Source organism: Sinocyclocheilus grahami, unplaced genomic scaffold, assembly GCF_001515645.1.
Source record: "Sinocyclocheilus grahami isolate Dianchi unplaced genomic scaffold, SAMN03320097.WGS_v1.1 scaffold316.1, whole genome shotgun sequence".
In the NCBI taxonomy this organism is placed as follows: domain Eukaryota; kingdom Metazoa; phylum Chordata; class Actinopteri; order Cypriniformes; family Cyprinidae; genus Sinocyclocheilus; species Sinocyclocheilus grahami.
The window spans coordinates 561,889-586,182 of record NW_015505495.1 but is presented as its reverse complement, the minus strand read 5'-3'; the positions used below and the strand labels follow the sequence as shown (position 1 = coordinate 586,182).

General features: G+C 33.1%; 2 protein-coding genes across 2 annotated transcripts in view; both read left to right on the top strand.

Annotated features, from left to right (window-relative positions):
• ptdss1a (phosphatidylserine synthase 1a) overlaps nucleotides 1-5,885 on the top strand; it is a 23,244-nt gene extending 17,359 nt beyond the window's left edge. Inside the window, exons 10-13 of the mRNA XM_016294363.1 lie at nucleotides 739-838; nucleotides 1,912-1,980; nucleotides 4,002-4,065; nucleotides 5,454-5,885. Coding sequence (XP_016149849.1) covers nucleotides 739-838; nucleotides 1,912-1,980; nucleotides 4,002-4,065; nucleotides 5,454-5,545 — 325 coding nt within the window. The 3' untranslated portion in view covers nucleotides 5,546-5,885. The remainder of the gene's footprint in view (nucleotides 1-738; nucleotides 839-1,911; nucleotides 1,981-4,001; nucleotides 4,066-5,453) is intronic.
• A 9,752-nt stretch (nucleotides 5,886-15,637) lies between these two features.
• LOC107601961 (uncharacterized) overlaps nucleotides 15,638-24,294 on the top strand; it is a 23,471-nt gene continuing 14,814 nt past the window's right edge. The window contains exons 1-2 of the mRNA XM_016294334.1: nucleotides 15,638-16,043; nucleotides 16,197-16,287. Of these exons, the coding sequence (XP_016149820.1) occupies nucleotides 15,653-16,043; nucleotides 16,197-16,287 (482 nt within the window). The 5' untranslated portion in view covers nucleotides 15,638-15,652. The remainder of the gene's footprint in view (nucleotides 16,044-16,196; nucleotides 16,288-24,294) is intronic.

The window sequence follows — 24,294 nt, the reverse complement described above, 5'->3', positions numbered from 1 at the left end:
CACTACCAGTCAAAAGTTTGGGATCAGTAAGATTTGTAATGTTTTTTAAAGAATTCTCTTCTGCTCACCAAATCTGCATTTATTTGATTCGAAATACAGCGAAATCAGTAATATTGTGAAATATTTTTACAATTTAAAATAACTGCTTTCTATTTGAATATCTGTTAAAATGTAATTTATTTCTGTGATCAAAGCTGTATTTTCAGCATCATTACTCCAGTCTTCAGTGTCACATGATCCTTTACAAATCAATCTAATATGCTGATTTGCATTTTTTTAAATTTGCCAGCAACCTGTCAAAATAAAAGAGTTTGAAAATGAAGAAATCAATTTTTTTTTTTTTTACAGTAAAATCAAATAATTTGTATTGCTCTTTTTATTTTACAATATTTCTACAATATATTTAGTTTTTGCTTAATATTTTTGTTTCATAATAATCACAATAAAATCATGATGTTTATTATTATTTTATAGTATTTTATAATCCTGTGAAGCCCTGAAAGATTTCACCTTAAAAAAAAAAAATAAAAATCAGATTAGAAAGTAATTTCTCAGCCTTTTTAAAATTAGAATTTTTTTTTAATGCAGATGCATTTTGCGACAAATTCTGGACCGATTTATTCTAAAGCTATTCCAGTCATCTGGTGAAATTTCATTGCAATATATGTCGCAGAAAAAAAAATATGGCACTGTCAGTGTTTTCCAAAATGATGCCAAACTCAGTTTTCTGTCCTGCAGGGCGATCGCTTTCCTGGAGGCGCTGGCCTGCATTAAATTTGGACAGGACTTGTTTTCCAAGACGCAGGTTCTCTATGTGATTTTGTGGCTCGTGTGTTTGGTGAGTTCCTGTGGTTTTTCTGCACTTTCAGATAGATCTGTGCAATTCATCGAAATACAGTTTCAATTTCGATTTTCGGCCTCCAGCGATTATGAAAATACAATAATCGAGATTATTGCAGGCGGTGCGCTTTCGCTCCTCCATAAAAGCCCAATTTCACGTGCAAATCAATTAAATCATAACGTGACTTTCGCAAAATGGGACGTGCTTGATTTATTAAAGCTGATTAGATTTATTCATGTTTTTAAAAGCACGAAAGAGAACTATCGCTGTTGCTCAGGAGGATTTCTGTGCGTGCGACGGAACAGAACACGGACTGTAAAGTCAACTTTTAGCTTAAGGTGCGCGCCTAAACGGTCAAATACATGCAAAAATGTGTCAAAATGTGGCACTTGGTGATTATTAATCACATAAACCCTCATCGGTTATGTAATAAGTGAACGTAAACAGTTGAGAATGAGAATATGTGCTTAACAGTAAATTGGATCCGTGCAGCTCTTAAAGTGACAGCAGCCTAATATTCCTGCTGCTGACTGTGAGATTAATATTAATCAAACAACAAAAGACAGAGAAAATCACTCACTGCTCTCGACTGAAGGACTTTTGTAGCTTTAATAAGAAACGAAGGAAGTTTTATTTTGCATTCGATTATTCAGTTTCTGTAGTAGCTGTTAGCTAAATACTTTAGACTTGCATAAAAAACTTAATGCACTGTTTGTTTCATTTGTATCTTTTTTTCTAATTGTATTTGTCCTTTGCTTTTTTTAATTTTTATATTACTGACCTTTTTTTAGTTTTTTAACTAATATAACTAATATCAGTCTAGTATCTCGACCGTAGTATTCTGCTGTGGTGTTGAGAATTGCGAAATTTCTCTAAATCTCTAAATGTAGATGTCATGGCAACCTCTTTAATCGTAATCGAGCAGCCCTACTCTCAGCTGTACGTTGCATCACTGCGATTGTTTGATTTGCGCTCATTCAGCACTACAGAGCTTTTCTTGGCAGCTGTGGGAGGAGATTGTCTCTAAATAGTTGTTTTCGTGTGGAGTTGATGCGTCTTTGTGTCTGAAGGCTTTCATCACGTTCCTGTGTCTGTATGGGATGGTGTGGTACGCTGAGAACTACGGGCCCCGAGAGAAGGTGCGTCGTCATTTACTCAATCACTCCTCTTCCTGATCCCTTCATTTCGTCAGCCGTCTTAGTCCTGTGTCAAATGTGCTTTTTAGTTATTATCATACTGTCCTGTTTTTGTCCAGTCAAGTCTTAGTCGACTAAATGTCTGAGCGTTTTAGTCGATCAAAACTTTTTCGTCATGCTGTATAATGGTTAAACTGATTATTTTGCTCAAAATTATAATTGCAACTAGATAGTAAAGTTCATAGACAAACTTTGAAGTTGGCTTGAGAAAGTCAGGCCAGAAAGTTTATTGTTTTAAAGTTTTTAAAAAGTTGTAAAAGTTTGACGGTTTTCAGTTTAAAATAGTTTGAAAGATTAAAGTCTGAATGTTGTTAGCATGATTAACAAGTTACTAGCATGTTTCTAGCATAGTTAGCATGTTACTAGTATGATTATCATGTTACTAGCCTGTTTCTAGCATAGTTAGCATGTTACTAGCCTGTTTCTAGCATAGTTAGCATGTTACTAGCATGATTATCATGTTACTAGCATGTTACTAGCATGTTACTAGCATGATTATCATGTTACTATCATGTTGCTAGCATGATTAACAAGTTACTAGCATGTTCTATCATGATTAGCATTTTACTAGCATGTTGTTAGCATGATTAGCAAGTTACTAGCATGCTTCTAGCATTATTAGCATGTTACTAGCATGTTGTTAACATGATTAGCAAGTTACTAACATGTTGTTAGCATGTTTCTAGCATAATCAGCAAGTTACTATCATGTTTCTAGCATGATTAGCATGTTGCTAGCATTATTGGTATGTTGTTAGCATGATTAGCAAGTTACTAGCATGATTCTATTATGGTTAGCATGTTACTAGCATGTTGTTAGCATTATTAGCAAGTTACTAGCATTTTGCTAGCAAGTTTCTAGTATGATTAGCATGCTGCTAGCGTGTTGCTAACATGTTTTAACGTGATTTAACAAATTGGTAACATGAATGAAAAAAATCCAGCTAAAACCAAGTAAAATCAGCTGAATTAGTCAAATATATCTTAAAACCAGCTGATTTAGTAAAAAAATCAGCTAGAAACCAGCTAAAACCTGCTGATTTAGCAAAAAGCCTGCTGATAAAACCAGCTAAAACCGGCTTAGGCTAGTTGTCTGGTCTTAGCTGGTTTAAGCTGAAAGTAGCTGGTTTAAACTTGGTTGTTCTTTTAGCAGATCTCCCAGCTTGACCAGTTAAGACCAGCCTGACCAGCTCAAAAAGGTGCCAAAACCACTTTAAAACCAGCTTGGGAGACCAGCCAAAGCATCCCACCATTTTTTTCAGTAGGGAGTTGTTAAGCTTTGCTATAGCAATAGACAGCTTAAAACACCATATAAGTCTCATTGTACAAAAGTTTTCACCCCCTCAATGAAAGTCTATGGGATTTCCGGTGGTTTTGATAGTCTGGTTTACGAAAACCGGAAGTCGGAACAGTTAGAAAAGTCATAGCAAATAACTTCAGACCAGTCTGAAGGTCTGACACGAATTTGGTGGTTGTAGCTTTAAAGGTCTAGGAGGAGATGCAGTTCAAATTTTGGCTCAGAAGAAGAAGGCTAAATAGTAGATCAGTAAGCTGGCTTTCTCAAGTCAACTTTAATGATTTACACTGCATTAGAAGTGTTGCACTTTCACCAATAAGCACAAATCAACAGAATGTCATATCAATCAAACTCATGCACATGGTTTATTTGACCTCCTCTAGTTTATTGGTTTATTATAGGCTATTTATCATATAAATTAATATCAAAGACTTGCATATACACTCTCTCGGTCTACATTATGAAAACTGAAAACAAATATAACAGTGAAATTCCTAATTCCAGATTGCAATAATGTTTCTCTATTAAAACAACTGCATTTATTCAGCAACCGAGATCCTGAGTTGGTATAGTTGAGACTGCAAATATAAAAGTGATGTTTACAGTGTCCACACAGTGTTCGGTCTTTAGGGCTTTGAGCTGTAAATCATGTGATATTTTGACTCTAGAGCTTCTCGGAGTGTGAGGACAGTATTTACACGGAGCCGGACGACGCTGTGTCTGAATGCAGAGGTAAAGAAGCATCATGTGTTGGTTATTAATGGTTCATTAGGGTAATTAATCGAAGCTGTAGTGTTATGATCTCTTGTGGTGAACTAGCAGAAGACAGACGGAAGCTGTTTTTAATTCTACTGCGTACTGCACACTGTATGTACTGTACATCGCATTCTATTATTAATTGAAATGGAAGATCAAGGTCATCCAGGTAGTTTTATTATGATTTTTAAATATTTTGAAATGGTTTTTATTTTTGTATTTTTCATTTAAATTCGACAGAATTAAAATGTTTATTTTTATTAGATATTTTTGTATTTTTAATTTTAAATTCGACAGAATTAACTTTTTTTTTTAATTAGATATAATTTTAAGATTTTGTATTTTCCATTTTGTAGTTTAATTTGACAGTTTTAGTAATTTTGTTGTTTTTTGACATTTTTATTAGATATTTTTTAAATTTTGAAATGTTTTTATTTTTGTATTTTTCATTTTAATTCGACAGAATAACATTTTTTAATTGTTATTAGATATCATTTTATTTCCGTATTTAAATTTTTTTTGTTTAATTTGACAATTTTAGTAATTTTGTTGTTTTTTGTAATTTTTATTAAATATTGTTTTAAAATATTTTTATATCTTTCATTTTAATTTTAAAGTTTTTAGCAATTTTGTTGTTATTTTGTCATTTTTATTCGATTTTTTTAAATATATTGAATTCGTTATTTTTGTATTTTAATTTTAATTTTAAAGTTTAGTAATTTTAGATTATTTAAAAAATTCGATATTTTGCATTTTTCATTTTAATTCGACAGAATTAATTTTTTATTGTTATTAAATATCATTTTTTATTTTCGTATTTTCCTTTTTTGTTTAATTTGACAATTTTAGTAATTTTGTTGTTTTTTGTCATTTTTATTAGATATTGTTTTTAAATATTTTAAAATTAGTTTTTATTTTTATGTCTTTCATTTTCATTTTAAAGTTTAGTAATTTTTTTGTCATTTTTATTAGATTTTTTTTAAATATATTGAATTAGTTATTTTTGTATTTTCATTTTAGTTCAAGTTTTAGTATTTTTTTTAAATATATTTATTTGTTTGTTTTTGCTTTAGCAATTAGCTGAAATAAAATGTTCAAATTTTATTTAATATATTTTATTTCAGTTAATGTATATTGACTATAATATAAATATAGTATAGTTAATGTATATTTTAGTCAATGCATATAATATGTTTGCATGCTATGCACAGTATCCTGCAGAAACTGTAAACTATCATTATGCATTTGGGAACATGTCCAGTTATTTTGGCCTATAGATCTTTGTTAGCATGCATGCATGCATTATGCAACTCAAACATGTGCGCCAGTGTTTTCTGCCACACTGTAATGCATTTGTGCTGTAGGAGAGTTTGAGACGGACAGCACGACTTCCTCCTCTGCCAGGAAACGGAGGGACTCTGTAAATAACACAAGCATCAACGGCGTGGAGAAATAAGCCCGACTCTGAAAGGATTTGCACACGTGTGGCTCCTGTGAACGGAGGGAGCATCAGATGAATGAGATTATGAAGGGTGAGATTGGCTCAGGTCTTGCTCTTTGAAAAGGCAATACTGTGTTTAGTTAGTCAGCTGACTTCACCTGTTGAACTTCAGAGACTGGTTAACCAGGTGAGATCCCAAGCAGTGCTGTGCGTCATGGTGTTTTCAGTCGCATGCGTGACTCGTAACAGTGCTGTAATCTATGTCACAGATGTTTTCAACGGTGTATTTTACTGTATGCAGACGATTTTTCACATTATGTTATCATATGTGACCCTGGAGCACAAAAGCAGTCATACGGGTCAATTTTTCGAAATTGAGAGTTATGCATCATCTGAAAGCTGAATAAATGTTAGGATAAGTTTGTTAGGATATGACGATATTTGGTCGAGATACAACTATTTGAAAATCTGGAATCTGAGCGTGCAAAAAAATCTAAATATTGAGAAAATCATCTTTAAAGTTGTTCAAATGAAGTTCTTAGCAATGCATATTACTAATCAAACATTAAGTTTTGATATATTTACGGTAGGAAATGTACTAAATATCTTCATGGAACATGATCTTTACTTAATATCCTAATGATTTTTGGCATAAAAGAGAAATGTATAATTGTGACCCATACAATGTATTGTTGGCTATTGCTACAAATATCCCCCAGCGACTCAACACTGCTTTTGAGCTCAAGGGTCACAAATCATAATGCGTCTACAAACTATCATGTATTTTAAAGTCAACATGAAATCAGAATGGACCCTTTTTACCTCTTAAAACGCATTCTTTTTGTGCATTTTGCTGGTGCATGTTTTTTTTATTTTTGTGTGTGTGTGATGTAAATGTAAAGTTTGAGGTCTGTAAGATTTTTGAATGCTTTCTGCTCACCAAGGCTGCATTTATTGGATCAAAAACACCAAATACATGTGAAATAATATCACGATTTCAAATAATATACAGCATATGTTCAAAGCTGAAAAAGTCCATGATCTTCAGAAATCAGTATAATATGCTGATTTAATGCTCGAGAAACATTTCTGATTATTATGTTTATCGTGGCATCACTAGTGTTCGTAATCGAACACCACGTCCTGTGAATTCATTGTGTTGTCTCTGTATTAATGTGACGGTCTGAGCGTCCCGTGATGCTTCACATCCATTTGCCAAACTCTTGTGTTGTGTGTTTGTACAGCCGCTGTGAAACATTTCAATGCCTTTTTGTCCTGATATTTGCATCTCACGTAAATTGTAAATGATTCAGTGTCTTTCAGTGATATTAAACCGCTCGTTTTCTGTGAAGAATGGCATAACGTGACTGAACTCTGCAGCTTTTCAATATATGATGCTTGTTTGCTCACAGCTGACATGGGATGTAACTGAACTTTACGATTAAATTTCATCTGTTTCTTGTGATTTTGTATTTTCCTGTATTTTTCTGTATTATTAATTTGGTTTTGGGCTTTTCTGCCGACACAATAAGGCATTTGATTGTCTGCTCAGAAACAAAAATGTTCATTAGATGATGTTTAATATACAGTTGTATGTAGATTATTATTATATTTATAAAATATCATAAAATCATTAAATGTATATTTTATAATAAATTAATTTTAATATTTATAATTATGATATTATTATATTAATTATACAATATTATTATTATTTATCATTAAATATTGTAAATTATTTTCTATAATACATTATTTAAATAATTTATCATATATATTTCATTTTATATATATATTTAATATAATATACAAACATTTTTTTATTTTACAGTAGTTAAAACCAATAATAATTATTATTATTTGTATATAAAATATATATTTAATGATACATTTATAAATATTTTATCATAATGATAATATTATTATTATAATATTAATTCTACAATAAGTTGTTATTATTTATTATTAATAAAATAAAAAATGTTTTCTATAATAAATTATTTAAATAATTTATATATATATTATAATAATAAGAAATATAATATATACACACATTTTTTATTTATTTTACAGAAGTAGTTACAACCAATAATAATTATTATTATTTTTATATTTATAAAATATCTATAATTAATTATAAAATATATATTTAATAATAAATTCATAAATATTTGATCATAATGATAATATTACTACATTAATTATACAATACTAGTTATTTAGTATTTTTCTATAATCATTTAAATAATTTATAGAATCATTTACAATATATATTTTATTTATTTTACAGAAGTAGTTACAACCAATAAAATACTGTGACTGGTTAGGACAAACTCTCAGATGTTCTTTGTTCGATTTGTTCACATGATAATGAACTGAGCTAATAGATGAAGTAGTGTGTGCTTTAACATTAAATCACAATCATATTGGTATGAAAGGTCAGTTATGTGTGAAGTATGGCGGATAGTTTCTGAACCGCTGGAGGAGATGTGGATATAACTGATGTGAGTGTGTGAGTGTTTCTCTCCTCCTCAGCTGTGATCTGAGCTTCAGATATATCAGACAGATCACACACCGGACTGAAATAGACACGTGTACTGCCTCACAAAACCTGTCAGGACATCCAGCTCATCTTTCATAAAGCCTATTTCAGGACCGTGCTCTGTTGTGCAATTTCCAGGACAATTAAGGACATTTACCCACTAAATTTTTGAATACGCGCCCTCTAGCGGCAAAAAATTACATATTGTGCCTTTAACTGAAAAATTAGTGTTTGCTATTATCATTTTGCATTATTGACACAATATTTTCCTAATTAATGCTGTACAGATGCTTTGAAACAATCTGTATTGTTAAAAGCGCTATATAAATAAAGGTGACTTGACTTGACTAATATTAATGATAATAAAATACATTTTTATTTTATTATACAATTTTATTATTATAGTGAATGATGTCACAGCGAATATGTAGACTATTTTCTTTGTGCAAAATATAAAATTCTTACTTTTGTAACAGTTAATATTACTAATTATGATAATATTATAGATTTTAATTGCTATTACAGAATTTCAGGATTATATTGAATAACGTCACAATGAATATATAGACAGTTTTCTTTATGCAAAATATAAAATTCTCACTTTTGTAATGCTTATTATTATTATTACTAAAAATAAAGATTTGAATTGCTTTTATACAATTTTATGATTATGGTGAATATATAGACTATTTTATTTATGCCAAAAATTGCCACTTTTGTCATGTTTATTTATTATAATTATTATAATGTTTTTATACAATTTTATGATTATAGTGAATATATAAAGTATTTTATTTTTGCCAAAAATTCCCACTTTTTTATGTTAATTAATTATTATGACTATTATAAATAATAATAATATAGATTTGAATTGCTTTTATACAATTTTATGATTGTCACATTATAGTGTATATATATATATATATATATATATATATATAACTTTTATGCAAAATATAATGTCTCCTGTTTTTTTTCTCTTAATTTTGAGGTGAAACTGAATCCAGACATTTCTTCTTCGTGTGATTCAAGTACTTTTACTTCAAATTCCTATTAAAGATAAAGACAAAATTATATTTTTGTGTAATCACAGCTGTAATTGTGACATTAAAACATCTTCATTATAGATGATATGGATTAAAAGGTCAATTAAATATATCTAGATTTGTATGTGCATGTGTGACTTTAGAAAATGCAATTAGTAATAGTAAAAAATGTTGAATGCTTTATATAAAACAGCTGTTGAAATATGAAGTGATTTTGCCATCTCACCACACGAGGGCTACAGACTCTCGGTTCATGTTTATACAGTCACATGATCATGTTTATCCCTTGCAGTCTGCTGTCTAAAGCTCTCCCTCATCCCTTCAACCCTTTTTGCCAATCATTAGGCCAGCATTTATTTATATAAAGCACAAGATGTCCGAGACTCCCGTCACACCACATATGAGAGCAGAAGACATCCTAACAGAGATCTGGTCTAACCTGCTGGAGTGCAAAGTGTGTTTTGAGAGGTTTTCCCTTGATCTCAAATGCATCTGCACCTTGTCCCACCCCGTCCAGTCCTTTCTGTAGAAAACTGTGGGACGCTGGCAGCTCCTCCGAATGTCGTGCACTCGCCGACAGTGTTGGGGAAAGTTACTTTTAAAAGTAATGCATTACAATATTGCGTTACACCCTAAAAAAAGTAACTAATTGCATTACTTAGTTACTTTTTATGGAAAGTAATGCGTTACGGTACTTTTGCGTTACTTTTTCTCATTTGGGCTGGGCTTGCTCATTTGTTTTTAATATAAATTTTTTTATTTTTGGCTAATGTAAAGGCCCTTTCACACTTTTTTTTTTTTAAACGAATGCACCTTAGCCATTCTGGATTGCATGAAGCATAGAATGCAGGAGAAGAAAACTCAACACTCTTCAGCAGTGAAACAAAAAGAAAGAAAAACAAATGTCATGCTTATTTTAAAGGTCCCCTGAGATGTGTTGACGTCATTTGAACTGAAACAGGAAGACAGGGCGGGACATATCAAGCAGCCCCGCCCCTTTTTAAAATAGCCAATAGCATTAGTTTATATCACAGCTTGGGCTAGAGCCGCTCAGAGCCGTTGAGCTCCATAAAGCCGCAGGGTATGCCAGCCACAATCTCATCTATATTGCTGTAAAATATAGCATTCTGTGTAGAATTCAAATAGCTCCGATACATTTTGTGGTCTGCGCCGACTTAAAGTAAAGCTGCATGTTTCTACGCATCTCAGGGGCCCTTTAAATGCATAAAAGATATTTGTGCTATTTAGTACGTTTAGTTGCATTGCACTGCTTTCATTCATTTTGAGGAATACTGGATCTGTTTTTGTGCAAGTGAGATAATGCATGTTCACATTTATTCTCTTGTTCACACAGCGCCTCTTACTCACTTACTCCTGATTTCTCTCAACACGGGGACAGGAGAGCTGTCAGTCAATGAATGGGAAAACAAAGTAACTGGAGTTACTTATTTGAAAAAGTAACTCAGATATTGTATTGTAAATTAAAAAGTAATGCGTCACTTTACTAGTTACTTGAAAAAGTAATCTGATTACGTAACTCGCGTTACTCCCCCAACACTGCTCACCGATCTCCAAGAGCTTCTGCTGTCTGATGCTCGTCCCAAATTGTCCGCTAATCACCAAGAATGGGCTGAAAGCTCGAGTTGGGGGACGTTACGTCTCCGTATGGCCTTCGGAGGATAGGGGACAATGGTCAACCCTACTGGAGTGGCTGTGGACGAAACATTAGGACAGATTGTGGTGGTGCACGATGCCGTTTTTAGTGAACGCCTTTGGATGGCTGTCCAACGTCTGTTACACACTAGATGTTGCGTTGACCAAAACTAGACATGTTTTGGTCACTGATGCTGGTGACCAGTCACTCAAAGTCACTCACTTCTTTAGCGACCGTCCAATGTTTTCGACTGCCGTGGGGTGTAGATGTAGACAACCGTGGATGTGTTTTTGTGACCGACGCTCAGATGGGAAGCCTAAGTCGTAATGGACTTTTCTTCTGGCGTGGTTTTAGCGAACCTAGTCGTTTTAAAAGAATTGACGAAAACGCGTTCGGTTGCTTCTTGCAGAGCTTCGGGAAACATCACAATCATGGAGCGACTTCAGAGCAGCTTCACGCTGAGGATGTTCAATAGTGACTTCGTTCCTTTGACGCAGGTGGACGGTTTCAGTCTTCACTTGAAGAACGCTTTGAGTTTGGTTATATCTGCGGTGGCTTTTGAAAGAAATGGAGACGTGATTGTTGAACGTTCTTGCTGTCTTGGACAGTGGAGACCATGCGGTCAAGGTCTATACTGCAGACGCTGAAGACTTGTACTGTGATAAATGAGCATTGCTGTGTAGATTACTTACAAACTGTAGTCCGTTACTGATTCCAAATTGCATGACAAAATTTTGGTTAGTAATGTAATCCATTGCATTAAATAATTTAGGTAATAGTCAGATTACTTTTTGATTACTTTTGAACTGTGATATGCCAATTTGTTACTTAATTATTAACTTATTAAAATGAGCATTGCTAGACAGACTTACCAATTGTAGTCCATTACTGATTCCAAATTACACTCTAAAAAATGCTGGGTTGTTTCAACGCAACTTTGGGTCAAATATGGACTAACCCAACTTTTGGGTTAAAAATGTAATGTAAAAATTTAACCCCACGGTTGTGTTAGTCCATATTTGACCCAAAGTTGCGTTGAAACAACGTTCTTGCTGTCTTGGACAGTGGAGACCATGCGGTCAAGGTCTATACTGCAGACGCTGAAGACTTGTACTGTGATAAATGAGCATTGCTGTGTAGATTACTTACAAACTGTAGTCCGTTACTGATTCCAAATTGCATGACAAAATTTTGGTTAGTAATGTAATCCATTGCATTAAATAATTTAGGTAATAGTCAGATTACTTTTTGATTACTTTTGAACTGTGATATGCCAATTTGTTACTTAATTATTAACTTATTAAAATGAGCATTGCTAGACAGACTTACCAATTGTAGTCCATTACTGATTCCAAATTACACTCTAAAAAATGCTGGGTTGTTTCAACGCAACTTTGGGTCAAATATGGACTAACACAACCGTGGGGTTAAATTTTTACATTACATTTTTAACCCAAAAGTTGGGTTAGTCCATATTTGACCCAAAGTTGCGTTGAAACAACCCAGCATTTTTTAGAGTGTACATGACAAAATCTGTGGTTAGTAATGTAATCCATTAGGTTATCGAATCAGACTACTTTTGATTACTTTTAAACCGTGAATATGCAAATGTCTTGTGTGTGTTACTTAATTATTAACTTACTATCTTAAAGTCCATGCAAAGTCAATATTAAATGTGTGTTCTGAGTTTATCACACCACAGAAAAATGTGTCATTAAGCACCCAGCCAAATTTTAATGCTAAAAAAAAAAAAGTTCTCTTTACACTGACTTTAATATCTCAGGGGGGCTTCAAGTAAATTTATTAGGTGAAAGAGGTTTAGCTGACAAAAAAAAGTCCTTGCATTACATGTGAATTTGTGCATTTTTTATGTGTTTGAAAGACAAAGGCCTTCAAAAGACAATAACCCACTGAGTGATAGTTCAATTAAAATTAATGTGTTCGTTAGTAGTTGATGCAATGTTGAAATGTTTAAAATTGAAATGATTTTTGTAAATCCAGTGGTCAGATGCTGCGTGGCCACCTGACTAGTGGTCTTTATGTGAATGTCCAGACTTTCTGAGTATATATATAAGCGGCAGGCTATATTAAAAAGGGAACATGTAAAAGATGAAAAAGAAGAATTAAAGAGAATCAATACATTATGAATACTTTATTGTTATTGTGTGAATAATATGTAATCATTAAAAAATTAACTGCAGTCATTACAAGTATTTAAAGATGTAATATCTAGTTACAAGTACTTAATTTATAGAATCAGATTACGTAATCCAGATTACATGTAATCAGTTACTGCCCAGCGCTTAAAAAGAGATATTTTTTTTATTACAATCCATGTTTGTTCTTTAGGTGAACTGATTATGTATGTAATCATTAAAAAATTAACTGCAGTCATTACAAGTATTTAAAGATGTAATATCTAGTTACAAGTACTTAATTTATAGAATCAGATTACGTAATCCAGATTACATGTAATCAGTTACTGCCCAGCGCTTAAAAATAGATTTTTTTTTATTACAATCCATGTTTGTTCTTTAGGTGGACTGATTATGGGATTTTGGTGCATGTTTGTGAGTTGAGTTTTGGTGGCATTGTGGCTGAAGCTCAAAGCTAATAAATGGAAGGTTAATAGAGTTCATGTTTATTGGGCAAATTGGGAATTTGACTTGTAAGCATGCCATAAGTACTCATGATATATTACACTATATGTGTCCCTGCAGCACAAAAGCAGTGTTAAGTCGCTGGGGGATATTTGTAGCAATAGCCAACAATACATTGTATGGGTCAAAATTATTGATTTCTCTTTTATGCCAAAAATCATTAGGATATTAAGTAAAGATCATGTTCCATTAAGATATTTAGTAAATTTCCTACCGTAAATATATCAAAACTTAATGTTTGATTAGTAATATGCATTGCTAAGAACTTCATTTGAACAACTTTAAAGATGATTTTCTCAATATTTAGATTTTTTTGCACCCTCAGATTCCAGATTTTCAAATAGTTGTATCTCGACCAAATATTGTCCCATCCTAACAAACCATACATCAATGGAAAGCTTATTTATTCAGCTTTCAGATGATGCATACATCTCAATTTCGAAAAATTGACCCTTATGACTGGTTTTGTGGTCTAGGGTCACATATATGAATGAGAATATACAAGAGTGTACAAAATGCAGTGCAATGCATTTTATTGTATAATGTATTTATCAATGCACTCAATTCCAGGTTGCTCCAGTGGGATTGTCCTTGACTTATAGCTCTAATACGTAAACTGTAAGTAATTTTGCATAATCAAGTTTGTCAAATCTAAAGTTCACTTGTCAAGTATTCTTTTCTTATGGTTATCTTTTGATTTATAAACACAGGAACATCTGAATTCAATGATTTGTATGTCAGTCATCCCTAATATTCCTTGCTGAAGAAATTCACGCACTGGTTCCATTATTTATGAACTGGCATGTCATTCAGTGCCTTAATAATAACCAAATGGTTATTTTGCATGGGATCCTGGAACCTAAAATAGGTGAACATGTTTGGGAACCACTGTGCAGTCATTGGCACAAACTATGACTTTACAAAGTTGCTACAGGTCAACATTTAATCAAAAGTCATTTTAAATTAATATACACCCAGTGTAACTCTTATGGGTGTATGCTTATTTAAAACTGCATGCAATACATTATTTGATGAATTCTTAATGTTTAATCCACAGAGATTAAAGCAACCCATAGGGGAATCCCATAATCTGCTCCATTTCCCTTGATCGTACTAGACTGCTGTTGTCGTCACAGCATATTATAAAGCACTTCTAACCATAACTCACATCTCAGTGAAAACCACCCGCACTTTCACTAGAGAAAATCTGATTAATGTGCTTTATTGTCATGACAAAAACTGTGCATTAGTATCGCTCAGTGTTTGCATTTGAGCGGCATACAATGAGAATATGTGCAAAAGGAAGCATTAAATAATATATGATGTATGAAAATAAGAAAACATTTCAAGGCATTCATGGTTAAGCATAAAAGGCCTTTTAATAAATTGGGATAAAAAATATATAACATCATTATAACATCAATATCATTAAATATACATACATGCATATACTGTATCGCTATCTATCGGTATGTATCTATATATATATATATATATATATATATATATAAAGTGTTTTTGAGCATGCATTTTATGGAGTACGAACATAAAGTACCATGATATTACCATCTTAAAAAACATACAGTAAGTGGCATTTTTAATCTGCATTTAATCTTTATGTAATTATAAATGCTAAAAATATGTAATTTCATTATAATATCAATATCTTTAAATATATATATATATAAAGTATAGTCAATAGTGCTAATGTCATCACAAATAGATGTAAATAGATTTTTTCTTTTTACAAAAAAAGTTTTAAAAGTGGCATATCAACTTTTAAAAAAAATTTTGCATTAAATATTTATGTAGTTATACTTCAGTTGTCTTCATTTTCTTTAGATTTTGTCATTTGTTTCTTTTATCAGATTTGCCAATTCTTACTGTCAATTGTAAAATGTGAACTGGTCTTCAGAAGCTTTACACTTAAAACTGACTTTTATTCATTTAACCTAATTGAGTCAGGCATATTAAATCATATTTTTAAAAAAGGATAAAGCTGTTAATTCACATGTTTCTGCATGCCAGTACTTTTTTGAATGGAGAAATCAACAAATGCAAGTACAGATTAAACATTAGGAATCATTTCGTATAGATAAAGTGCTAATAGTTTATTGATCATGACTCAAGGTAAGGCTGTTTCTAACGTAACCAGTCGTTTTATATCGCAATGTGGGAGCTTCACAGGTCCATCTGGTCTCTTTTCAACCCATTTCTTTCATGCATATTCATGCACACTGCACATTTGTGTGTTTTTGGGGTCAGTCGGCGGAAGATGGCGGTCTGGATGCTGCTGGCTGGCTGAGAGAGAGGAGCTGCTCTCCCCGCGGCGGAGGATCACACATTCAACCCGAATGCAACACAGTCTCATCTGGATTCATATTCATCTGGCTTTTCCCGCTCGGGTATGGACTGTTGGAGTATTTTAGCAGGGCACAAGCACCTCAGACGCTTCTGTGGGGGACTTTGCGGGGAGTTGCATGTTATTCTTCGGCTAGCCGTGCGGAGCAGCTAGCCCCTTTCTCCTCCACTTTAAAGCCTTACATTGTAACAAAAATGTCGGATACTAAAGTAAAAGTAGCGGTTCGAGTCCGGCCAATGAACAGGAGAGGTAAGAGACCATTTAAAATCGCAAAAAGCATTGCTATTTCAAAATTAAATCTGTTTTAGAAGTTGCTGTGGCTCTATATTCACGTTAAGTGCTGTTTTCAGACTTTTTTTTATCATGACTTCTAGTCGAGTTTTAATCACTTTTGGCTTGCAGAGATTGAGCTCAGCACAAAATGTGTGGTTGAGATGGAGGAAAACCAGACTATTCTTCACCCTCCGCCCTCCAATGCCAAAGGAGAAAGCAGGTAGAGTCATAAAATCACTGCATTACTTTTAATAAAGTGTCATGCTTGAGCTGTGTTTCTCCTCATTGTAGGTCAAAGCTGTCAGTTTGAATCCGCTCTCAGATTGCCTGCATGTGTGTTTGCTGAGATTCTTATGTCACTTTGCTGCACAGAGGAGTTTGATGGGCCTCGGCGGTCAAATGCATGCTCACGGAGCCTCTACTTGGGTTTGTGTTCATGCAAGAGTCGCCCAAGTGAGCTCGGGGCCCGTTCTGGGCGTGCTCTGGATGGCCTGCGCTGGGGAAAACTTCTGCGCTGCTGTGAAATTCCTGGACAGGCCTGGTGTTTGCAGCAGTGCTGAAGTTTGTGATGCCGTACAGTGGATATCGTCACATTATGAAATTGCATGCTTTTGCTGTTGTATAAGTAGCGTTCGAGCAATAAGAGTTTTTTTTTAGTGGCAGATGCCGATACTGATAACTAGAGAACAGGGTTGCCAGAATAATACGATGATATGATATTAAAAATGTTTAGCAGTTTGAAGTGTAGAGTTGCCGATTTGCTGACTAATGGAGCAGCTCAAACATGGACATTTAATTATGCATATTTGAATGAATTGTGCATATAGCCAAATAGCCATTGCATGGAAAAATACAACACCTCTATTTATGAGACATGGAAGAAAGAAACAATAGTTCATATACCAAAAAAAATCTTGTCAGGCATTTTTAGAACAATAATCATTTGATGACATTGAAAGACTATTTAAGGATCAGACTGCAGCCCACAAAACGATAATTCATTGGAATTTAAAATCTTTACCAATTTTTGCCACTATATCCTTCAAACCACTCGGTTTTACCCATTTGTCAGCTATAAGTTTTAAATCATTCAAAATATAATAGATGTTAGTATTTTTTTCTTTTATATATTTTAGTAAGTAGAGGTCAGAGTAAGTTTAATTTACATAAATATACTGTATGTGTTTCGCTGAATGACGATGGGAATTTGACAAGTTATTTGAAACATTAACGTAGACACTTGTTTAATATGCTTATGTATATAAAATCACTTTTGTAAATAAAATTTAATGCAGACAGCAAACTGACCAAAATATACAGTATGTGTGTACCGTTGTATGGCATTGCATATGCAGCATGCATATATATATATATATATATATGCATGCATATGCAATGCCATACAACGGTATATGCACAGCATTTACAGTATATGCATATATGTGTGTGTGTGTGTAAAAATGTAATTTACAAAAAAAAGAAATTATTATGCATTTGGTAAGGTTTAGAGCTAATAGAAGCGAGAGCAGCGCTTCTGTTAATTGGCAAATCAGTCATGATTATCGGCTGATGCAATTTTCACGTTCTGTCACTAATTCAAATGAAATCAGGGACAAATGTGCTTCATATGATTTGTGATCGCAGAACACGGCAGGTGCTGAAGGATTTGGATATTCGGATTTGGCTTTGTGTCCTCAGAATAACTATAACATGAATCAAAACGGTTGAAGTCAGTGTAAGTCTGTACAGAATAACTATAAATAGAACCGGTCAGTCTGGCCCGGAGCATGTCCATTTTTCTCCCAACAATGTAGTGTTTATTTTTCCTTAGACTTAATGCAACTTTACAGTGGTCAGCACAGTCGTTTGCTTTGCTTTGAGTCTGGTGGTTTAATACTAAATAGCACAAGTAGTTTAAGCAGTGATGAGAATATGATCTTCAGCTTTGTGAGCCGAAGTATGTATGAAATGTTTCACTGGTGTGGTAGTTCATGGCCTTTTAACACACAGACATGTTCCATCTGAGCCTGGTTATTGCATCTTATAGACTAATTTTAGTCACGATTCAGATTTACTAACAGCTTGCACATGTGCAAACCCTCTTTTGGCGTTTAAAACTACTGTCTGGATTTACTAAAGACACAATGAAACATTATCAATGAAAAGGCAGTTAATTTTTGAGGCTGATCTTTGTATATGCATTTATAGAAGTTTCACTTTCACATGCAGCATTTATGGGAGGAGAATGTTTGATTTGTGTGTGTGTAAAAATGTAATTTACAAAAAAAAGAAATTATTATGCATTTGGTAAGGTTTAGAGCTAATAGAAGCGAGAGCAGCGCTTCTGTTAATTGGCAAATCAGTCATGATTATCGGCTGATGCAATTTTCACGTTCTGTCACTAATTCAAATGAAATCAGGGACAAATGTGCTTCATATGATTTGTGATCGCAGAACACGGCAGGTGCTGAAGGATTTGGATATTCGGATTTGGCTTTGTGTCCTCAGAATAACTATAACATGAATCAAAACGGTTGAAGTCAGTGTAAGTCTGTACAGAATAACTATAAATAGAACCGGTCAGTCTGGCCCGGAGCATGTCCATTTTTCTCCCAACAATGTAGTGTTTATTTTTCCTTAGACTTAATGCAACTTTACAGTGGTCAGCACAGTCGTTTGCTTTGCTTTGAGTCTGGTGGTTTAATACTAAATAGCACAAGTAGTTTAAGCAGTGATGAGAATATGATCTTCAGCTTTGTGAGCCGAAGTATGTATGAAATGTTTCACTGGTGTGGTAGTTCATGGCCTTTTAACACACAGACATGTTCCATCTGAGCCTGGTTATTGCATCTTATAGACTAATTTTAGTCACGATTCAGATTTACTAACAGCTTGCACATGTGCAAACCCTCTTTTGGCGTTTAAAACTACTGTCTGGATTTACTAAAGACACAATGAAACATTATCAATGAAAAGGCAGTTAATTTTTGAGGCTGATCTTTGCATATGCATTTATAGAAGTTTCACTTTCACATGCAGCATTTATGGGAGGAGAATGTTTGATTTACTAAGGTTTGCAGCAGTCGGTTTACTAGTATTTGCGCCATTATTTAAAGCCAAAAAGCATGTCTTAAGCTGTTTTGTGCCTGTGTTGATTACCATCGGCCCTGCGCTAATTTGGCTGCTCTGGGTGGATTGTGTTGGTCATTATGGAAATTATCTGTATTCTTTAATTTGTGCATTGTCAGTAGAAATTTCCACTCCCATCTGTGCTTTTATAGGATTGCGATCTGACGCTAATATGCCCTGTTTAGTAAATCTGGCCCTTAGTTCCATAAACTATAATGCAACACCATTTTTTTGCAATGCATTTCTCATTTAGTCAAGTTTTGTGTTATAGTTTGCATTTCCTACAACGTTTGGCTGTTGCAATGACTCAAGGGCTTTGGATCACAAGCTATTGGATCTCATGATCTCCTGAACTGGGTTCAGTTCATGTTGCCTCGAGGTGAGACAGTCTGCAAGAACAATAGCACAAGGTTTAATGCAGCCAGAGCTCCAGCATGCGTCACTTCTAGTTTTTGCATGGTCAGGCAGGTGAAAGAACAGGTAAGCATCATCTCGTCTTACACTCGGGATGTCAAATGGAAAACAATCAGTGCCTTGAGCTGGAAATAGCAGCCAGAGGAAATGCCGAGAATCATTATGTTTGAGGAAACACAAGATAGAGAAGTCTGTTAGTGATGCTATTCCTAAGACAAAGACTTTAGTTAGCCAAAACAGAACATTTTGTCATCATCCGCTCATGCTGCTACAAACTTTCTGACTTACATTCTTCCACGGATAATAAATAGAGGTGTTTCCATGAAATGGAAGTGTTAGTCCAACTATTCCTGGCCTTATTCATGCAACGATTAACTCAAATATAGGTAATTAAAAGTTCATGTTTGAGCTGCTCCAGTCCATTAGTCAGCACATTTCCATTTGTAGACCAGCATTAGTTGCACTGCTACTATTAACTCTTATTTAGCACATATTTAGTGCTATCTTATATTCATTTACCTGGAACGACACGAGTCGATGCACTTATGCATATTCCCCACACTGACATTTTGAGTTTTGCAAAACATGGGTTGCCGATCTGTTCTGATGGGTCACGAACAGCAGGGAACAAACAATGATAAATGCAAATAATATCATTTAACTAACTGTATAGTCGTGCATAGTTGGGAGAACAAAATAACACTTAAAAGGGAGGGGAGAAAAATCATTTTTTGTTGTTGTTGGTGACTGATTAGTGTCTCAAATCCTCAAAAATCATTATAAATGCATCAAATAAAATATATAATAGTAATATTATCAATTTAACGGCATGGACACTATTGGATGAGAGCAAAAATCAAGCTGAATTGAGCTGAATTATGACACTTACCTTCTGTAAAGCTGCTTTACAGCTGAAATTGAATTTAGTTTCAGAATTGATTGATTTTACAACATTAACACGGTTATTTAGTGCTTATGTTTTCCTCTCGGTTTCCCAGCTCTACTTCCTGTTTCCCAGCTCTACTTCCTGTATGCAGCCTCTTCTTAGTGTAACGGGAGGATGATGAGCTGATGAATGAGAGTGTGCTTTCATCTGATAATTCCTGCTTAAACTCGTAACCTTGTCATTTTCATCTTATCTATCGCATTCAATCACATGTCAAGTCATTTCCTTTGCCTGGAGGAGTGATGGTATCTGAGTGCTGCAAAGGATGATGGGATATATACGGCTAAAGCAGGAGAGGGCATGTTTGTGCACGTATCAGTGATTAGATCAATTGTAATTAATGCACCAACTTCCCATGTAAACATCTTCGGTTATTGCCTCACACTTAGTTTTTAAAAAAATTCAAAATAAGTTTTGTTAATTGAAATGAAGTTGAAATGAATTGAAACGAAAAGATTCTAAACAAAAATTAGAAATGTAGCCTTTGCAAATAACTGCAAAATTTAAAGCACTAAACTTAACAGAAACTAGACTAAAACTGAAATAAAAATGAATTAAATAGAAGTATTTTGAAGAAGTAAAACTAATAAAAATTACAAAAGCACATAACAGTATTAAACTAAAACTTAAAAACAAAATAAAAAAATTAAATTAAAATGAAAATTTAAAATATAAAGGTTTAAGTTGAAGCTCTAAAATTAACAAACTAAACTAAAACGGAAATAAAAATAAATTAAACAGTAATATTTAAAAAAATAAATAATACAATGACAAAAGCACATATTACTAAAAATTTACTTAAAATTAAAATGCAAACTGAAAATATAAAAATAAATAGGTTTAAGTTGAAGCACCAAAATTAACTGAAGCTAAACTAAAATGGAATTAAAAATAAATAAAAATTAAATAGTAATATTTTAGGAAAAAATTATAAAAATGACAAAAGCACATTACAATAGAACTGAAAATATAAATATAAATAAGTTTAAGTTGAAGCACTAAAATTAACTGAAACTGAAATAAAAATAAATTAAAATGTAATAGTAATATTTTTGGGGGGAAAATAATAAAAATGACAAAAGCACATAACAATATTAATAAAAATGATACTAATATTAAAATGAATACTTAAAATATCAAATAAATAAGTTGAAGTTGAAGCTCTATAATGAACTGAAACTAAACAAAAAAACTAATAAAAATGACAAAAGCACATAACTATATTTTTAAAAATTAAACTAAAATTAACATGTAAACTGAAAATATTAAAAACAAACTATTGCATACAGTAAATAATACTAAAATAACACTTTTATTATATTGCGGTTTTGTCTGTTTCATTAAAAACAATAAGCGTCTGGTTTAACCTGAGTTCCTGCCTGAAGTCTCTGTTTCTCTGTAAGTGCTACGCGAGACGGGTGATGCACGTGTGTCAGATGAAGCGCGAGCGCTGAGTCTGTTTATCATTCAGACTCGTCTGTGTCTGGCTTCGCTGGTCAACCTCTGGAATGCATCTTTTGTCTCGGCATGTTTTCACAGTGTATTGTGTGAGAAATCAGCCCCGCACACACTGCACAGCTTTATGACGAACATCCGTGTGAATAATAATAAGTCATTTTAGTAACCAGAGACACATTATCAACTATTTTAGTAAATTTTGACTGCTTTCAGCAGACGCAACTTTATAAGCTGTTGTCACTAAAGGAATTTTTACGGGTATTATTTCACTTGTTGTTTTAAATGACTTAATATTGGTAATTATAAGCATTTTAAAAAACATATTTTATTTTATTTAATTTAAAAAAATGTTCTTGTAATATTGTACAAGTTACTAAATAAACTAAGCAAAAAAAAAAACAAAGAAGGGGAAAAAAATGTTAACTCAAATGAAATGTATTTATTTCAGCTAGTTACCAGATGTTCCTATTTTTTGTTTAGTTTAACTTATTAAAGTACTAAAATAACTAGGGTTGGGTATCGTTTGGGTTTTTTACGATACCGGTGCCGAATCTATACTCAGGACTCTGAATTTATACTCAGCCATTTTTTTAAAGAAAACTTTAATTTCTAGAAAAACATTATTGAAATAATTTTTGTGCCAAATATTTTAATTAATTGATAAATAAACACAAACAAACAGAAAGTGGAGTTTTTTATTTATTTATTAATTTAACGCAATATTTTTTTATGCCAATGTTTTTTAAAGAAAACATCATTAATGACATAAAATTTTGTGCCAAACATAAATCTCTTGAAAAACATAATAACATAATTTTTGTGCCAAAGATTATATAAATAAATAAACAAACATACAGAAAGTGGAGTGTTTACATTTCACACAATATTTTTGTGCCAAAGTTTTTTTTTTGGTGCGTTTTTTAATTAAGAAAATGTTAATTTCTATAAAAACATTCATTATTCAGAGATTTTTTATTAAAATGAATAAATGAATATTTATGTGCCATTTTATTTAAGAAAACATAATCATTGACATTTTTTAAATTAAGAAAACATTCATTTCTAGAAAAACATAATTGACATCATTTTTGTGCCAAATATTTTAATTAATAAATAAATAAACACAAACAAACATAAAGTGGAGTTTTGAATTTGCACGCAATATTAAATTCATATAATGATCAGCATTATTATGTCAGCAGAACTCATCAAAATAATGCTTGAAACTTAAAAATAATGCAATACAAGAACATTTTTGAAAGTGTGAAGAACATTTTAATTATCTTTTGAGTGGATGGATGTTAAAGCTCCCATATTGTCAAAACTTAAATTTCCTGGCTTTTTTCATGATAACTGAGGTCTAGGTGCTATGTAACTACCATATACGTTTCAAAACAGTCAGTCCACAGTAAAATGCACACAGCCTGCATAAAGTAGCTGTGATTTTTCACAAACTGTTGTGACGTAAAAAGTTGACGTCAGAACTACACATTCACCGTCTTCAGTCACCACCCCGAGCACCGCCCACCGTCCCGCTCTCCTTTAGCCAAACCCCCAGACAACATCACGTCCATGCCATTGCTGAGCAACAACAACAACACGGAAACATGTTGAAAAGGTTAACTTTAACCACGAAACCAGATCGGCCGCCCTGTAACGTTACACTCTTACTCAAAGGATGGACGATCTGACAGAATTGTTACTATGAGGTGATCACATCTAACGTGTAGTAAAGACAAACTCACCGTGTCTATCTAGTCATGATGAAGATGTATATATATTTCAATTTCAGCAGGCAACTATTTTTACAGCTACACTATTGTTCCAGCCACAATTAATCACAACAATGTATATACAATTACAAATGATTTTATATGAATCATCAGTTTGTTGTTTTATACACATGCACAGACATTATTTCATACACGACATAGTCATGAGATGCAAGAAACATAGACATATGGCAAGAAATCTGTAGACGCGCCCATAACAACAAAAGACAATACTTTATTAAACCTTTTCTGATAAGAAGTGTGCGCTGCAAACGCGAGCATTTTTGACAATCGTTTCTGTCCAGTCCGCTCGCTTTATCACATTTAACCACAGCTGTCGTCGGTTTTTTGTCTGGCAGTGGCAGCAGATATGCGATCAAATTTCTAATTTGTGGCTGTATTACGTCGATTCTGGCACCCAACATCACAACAAGATGATATTTTAAGCTCCTTATGTAGCCGAACCTGCGCTGGTTTGAATGGGCCGCCTCCAGTTTCCCCTTTGTTT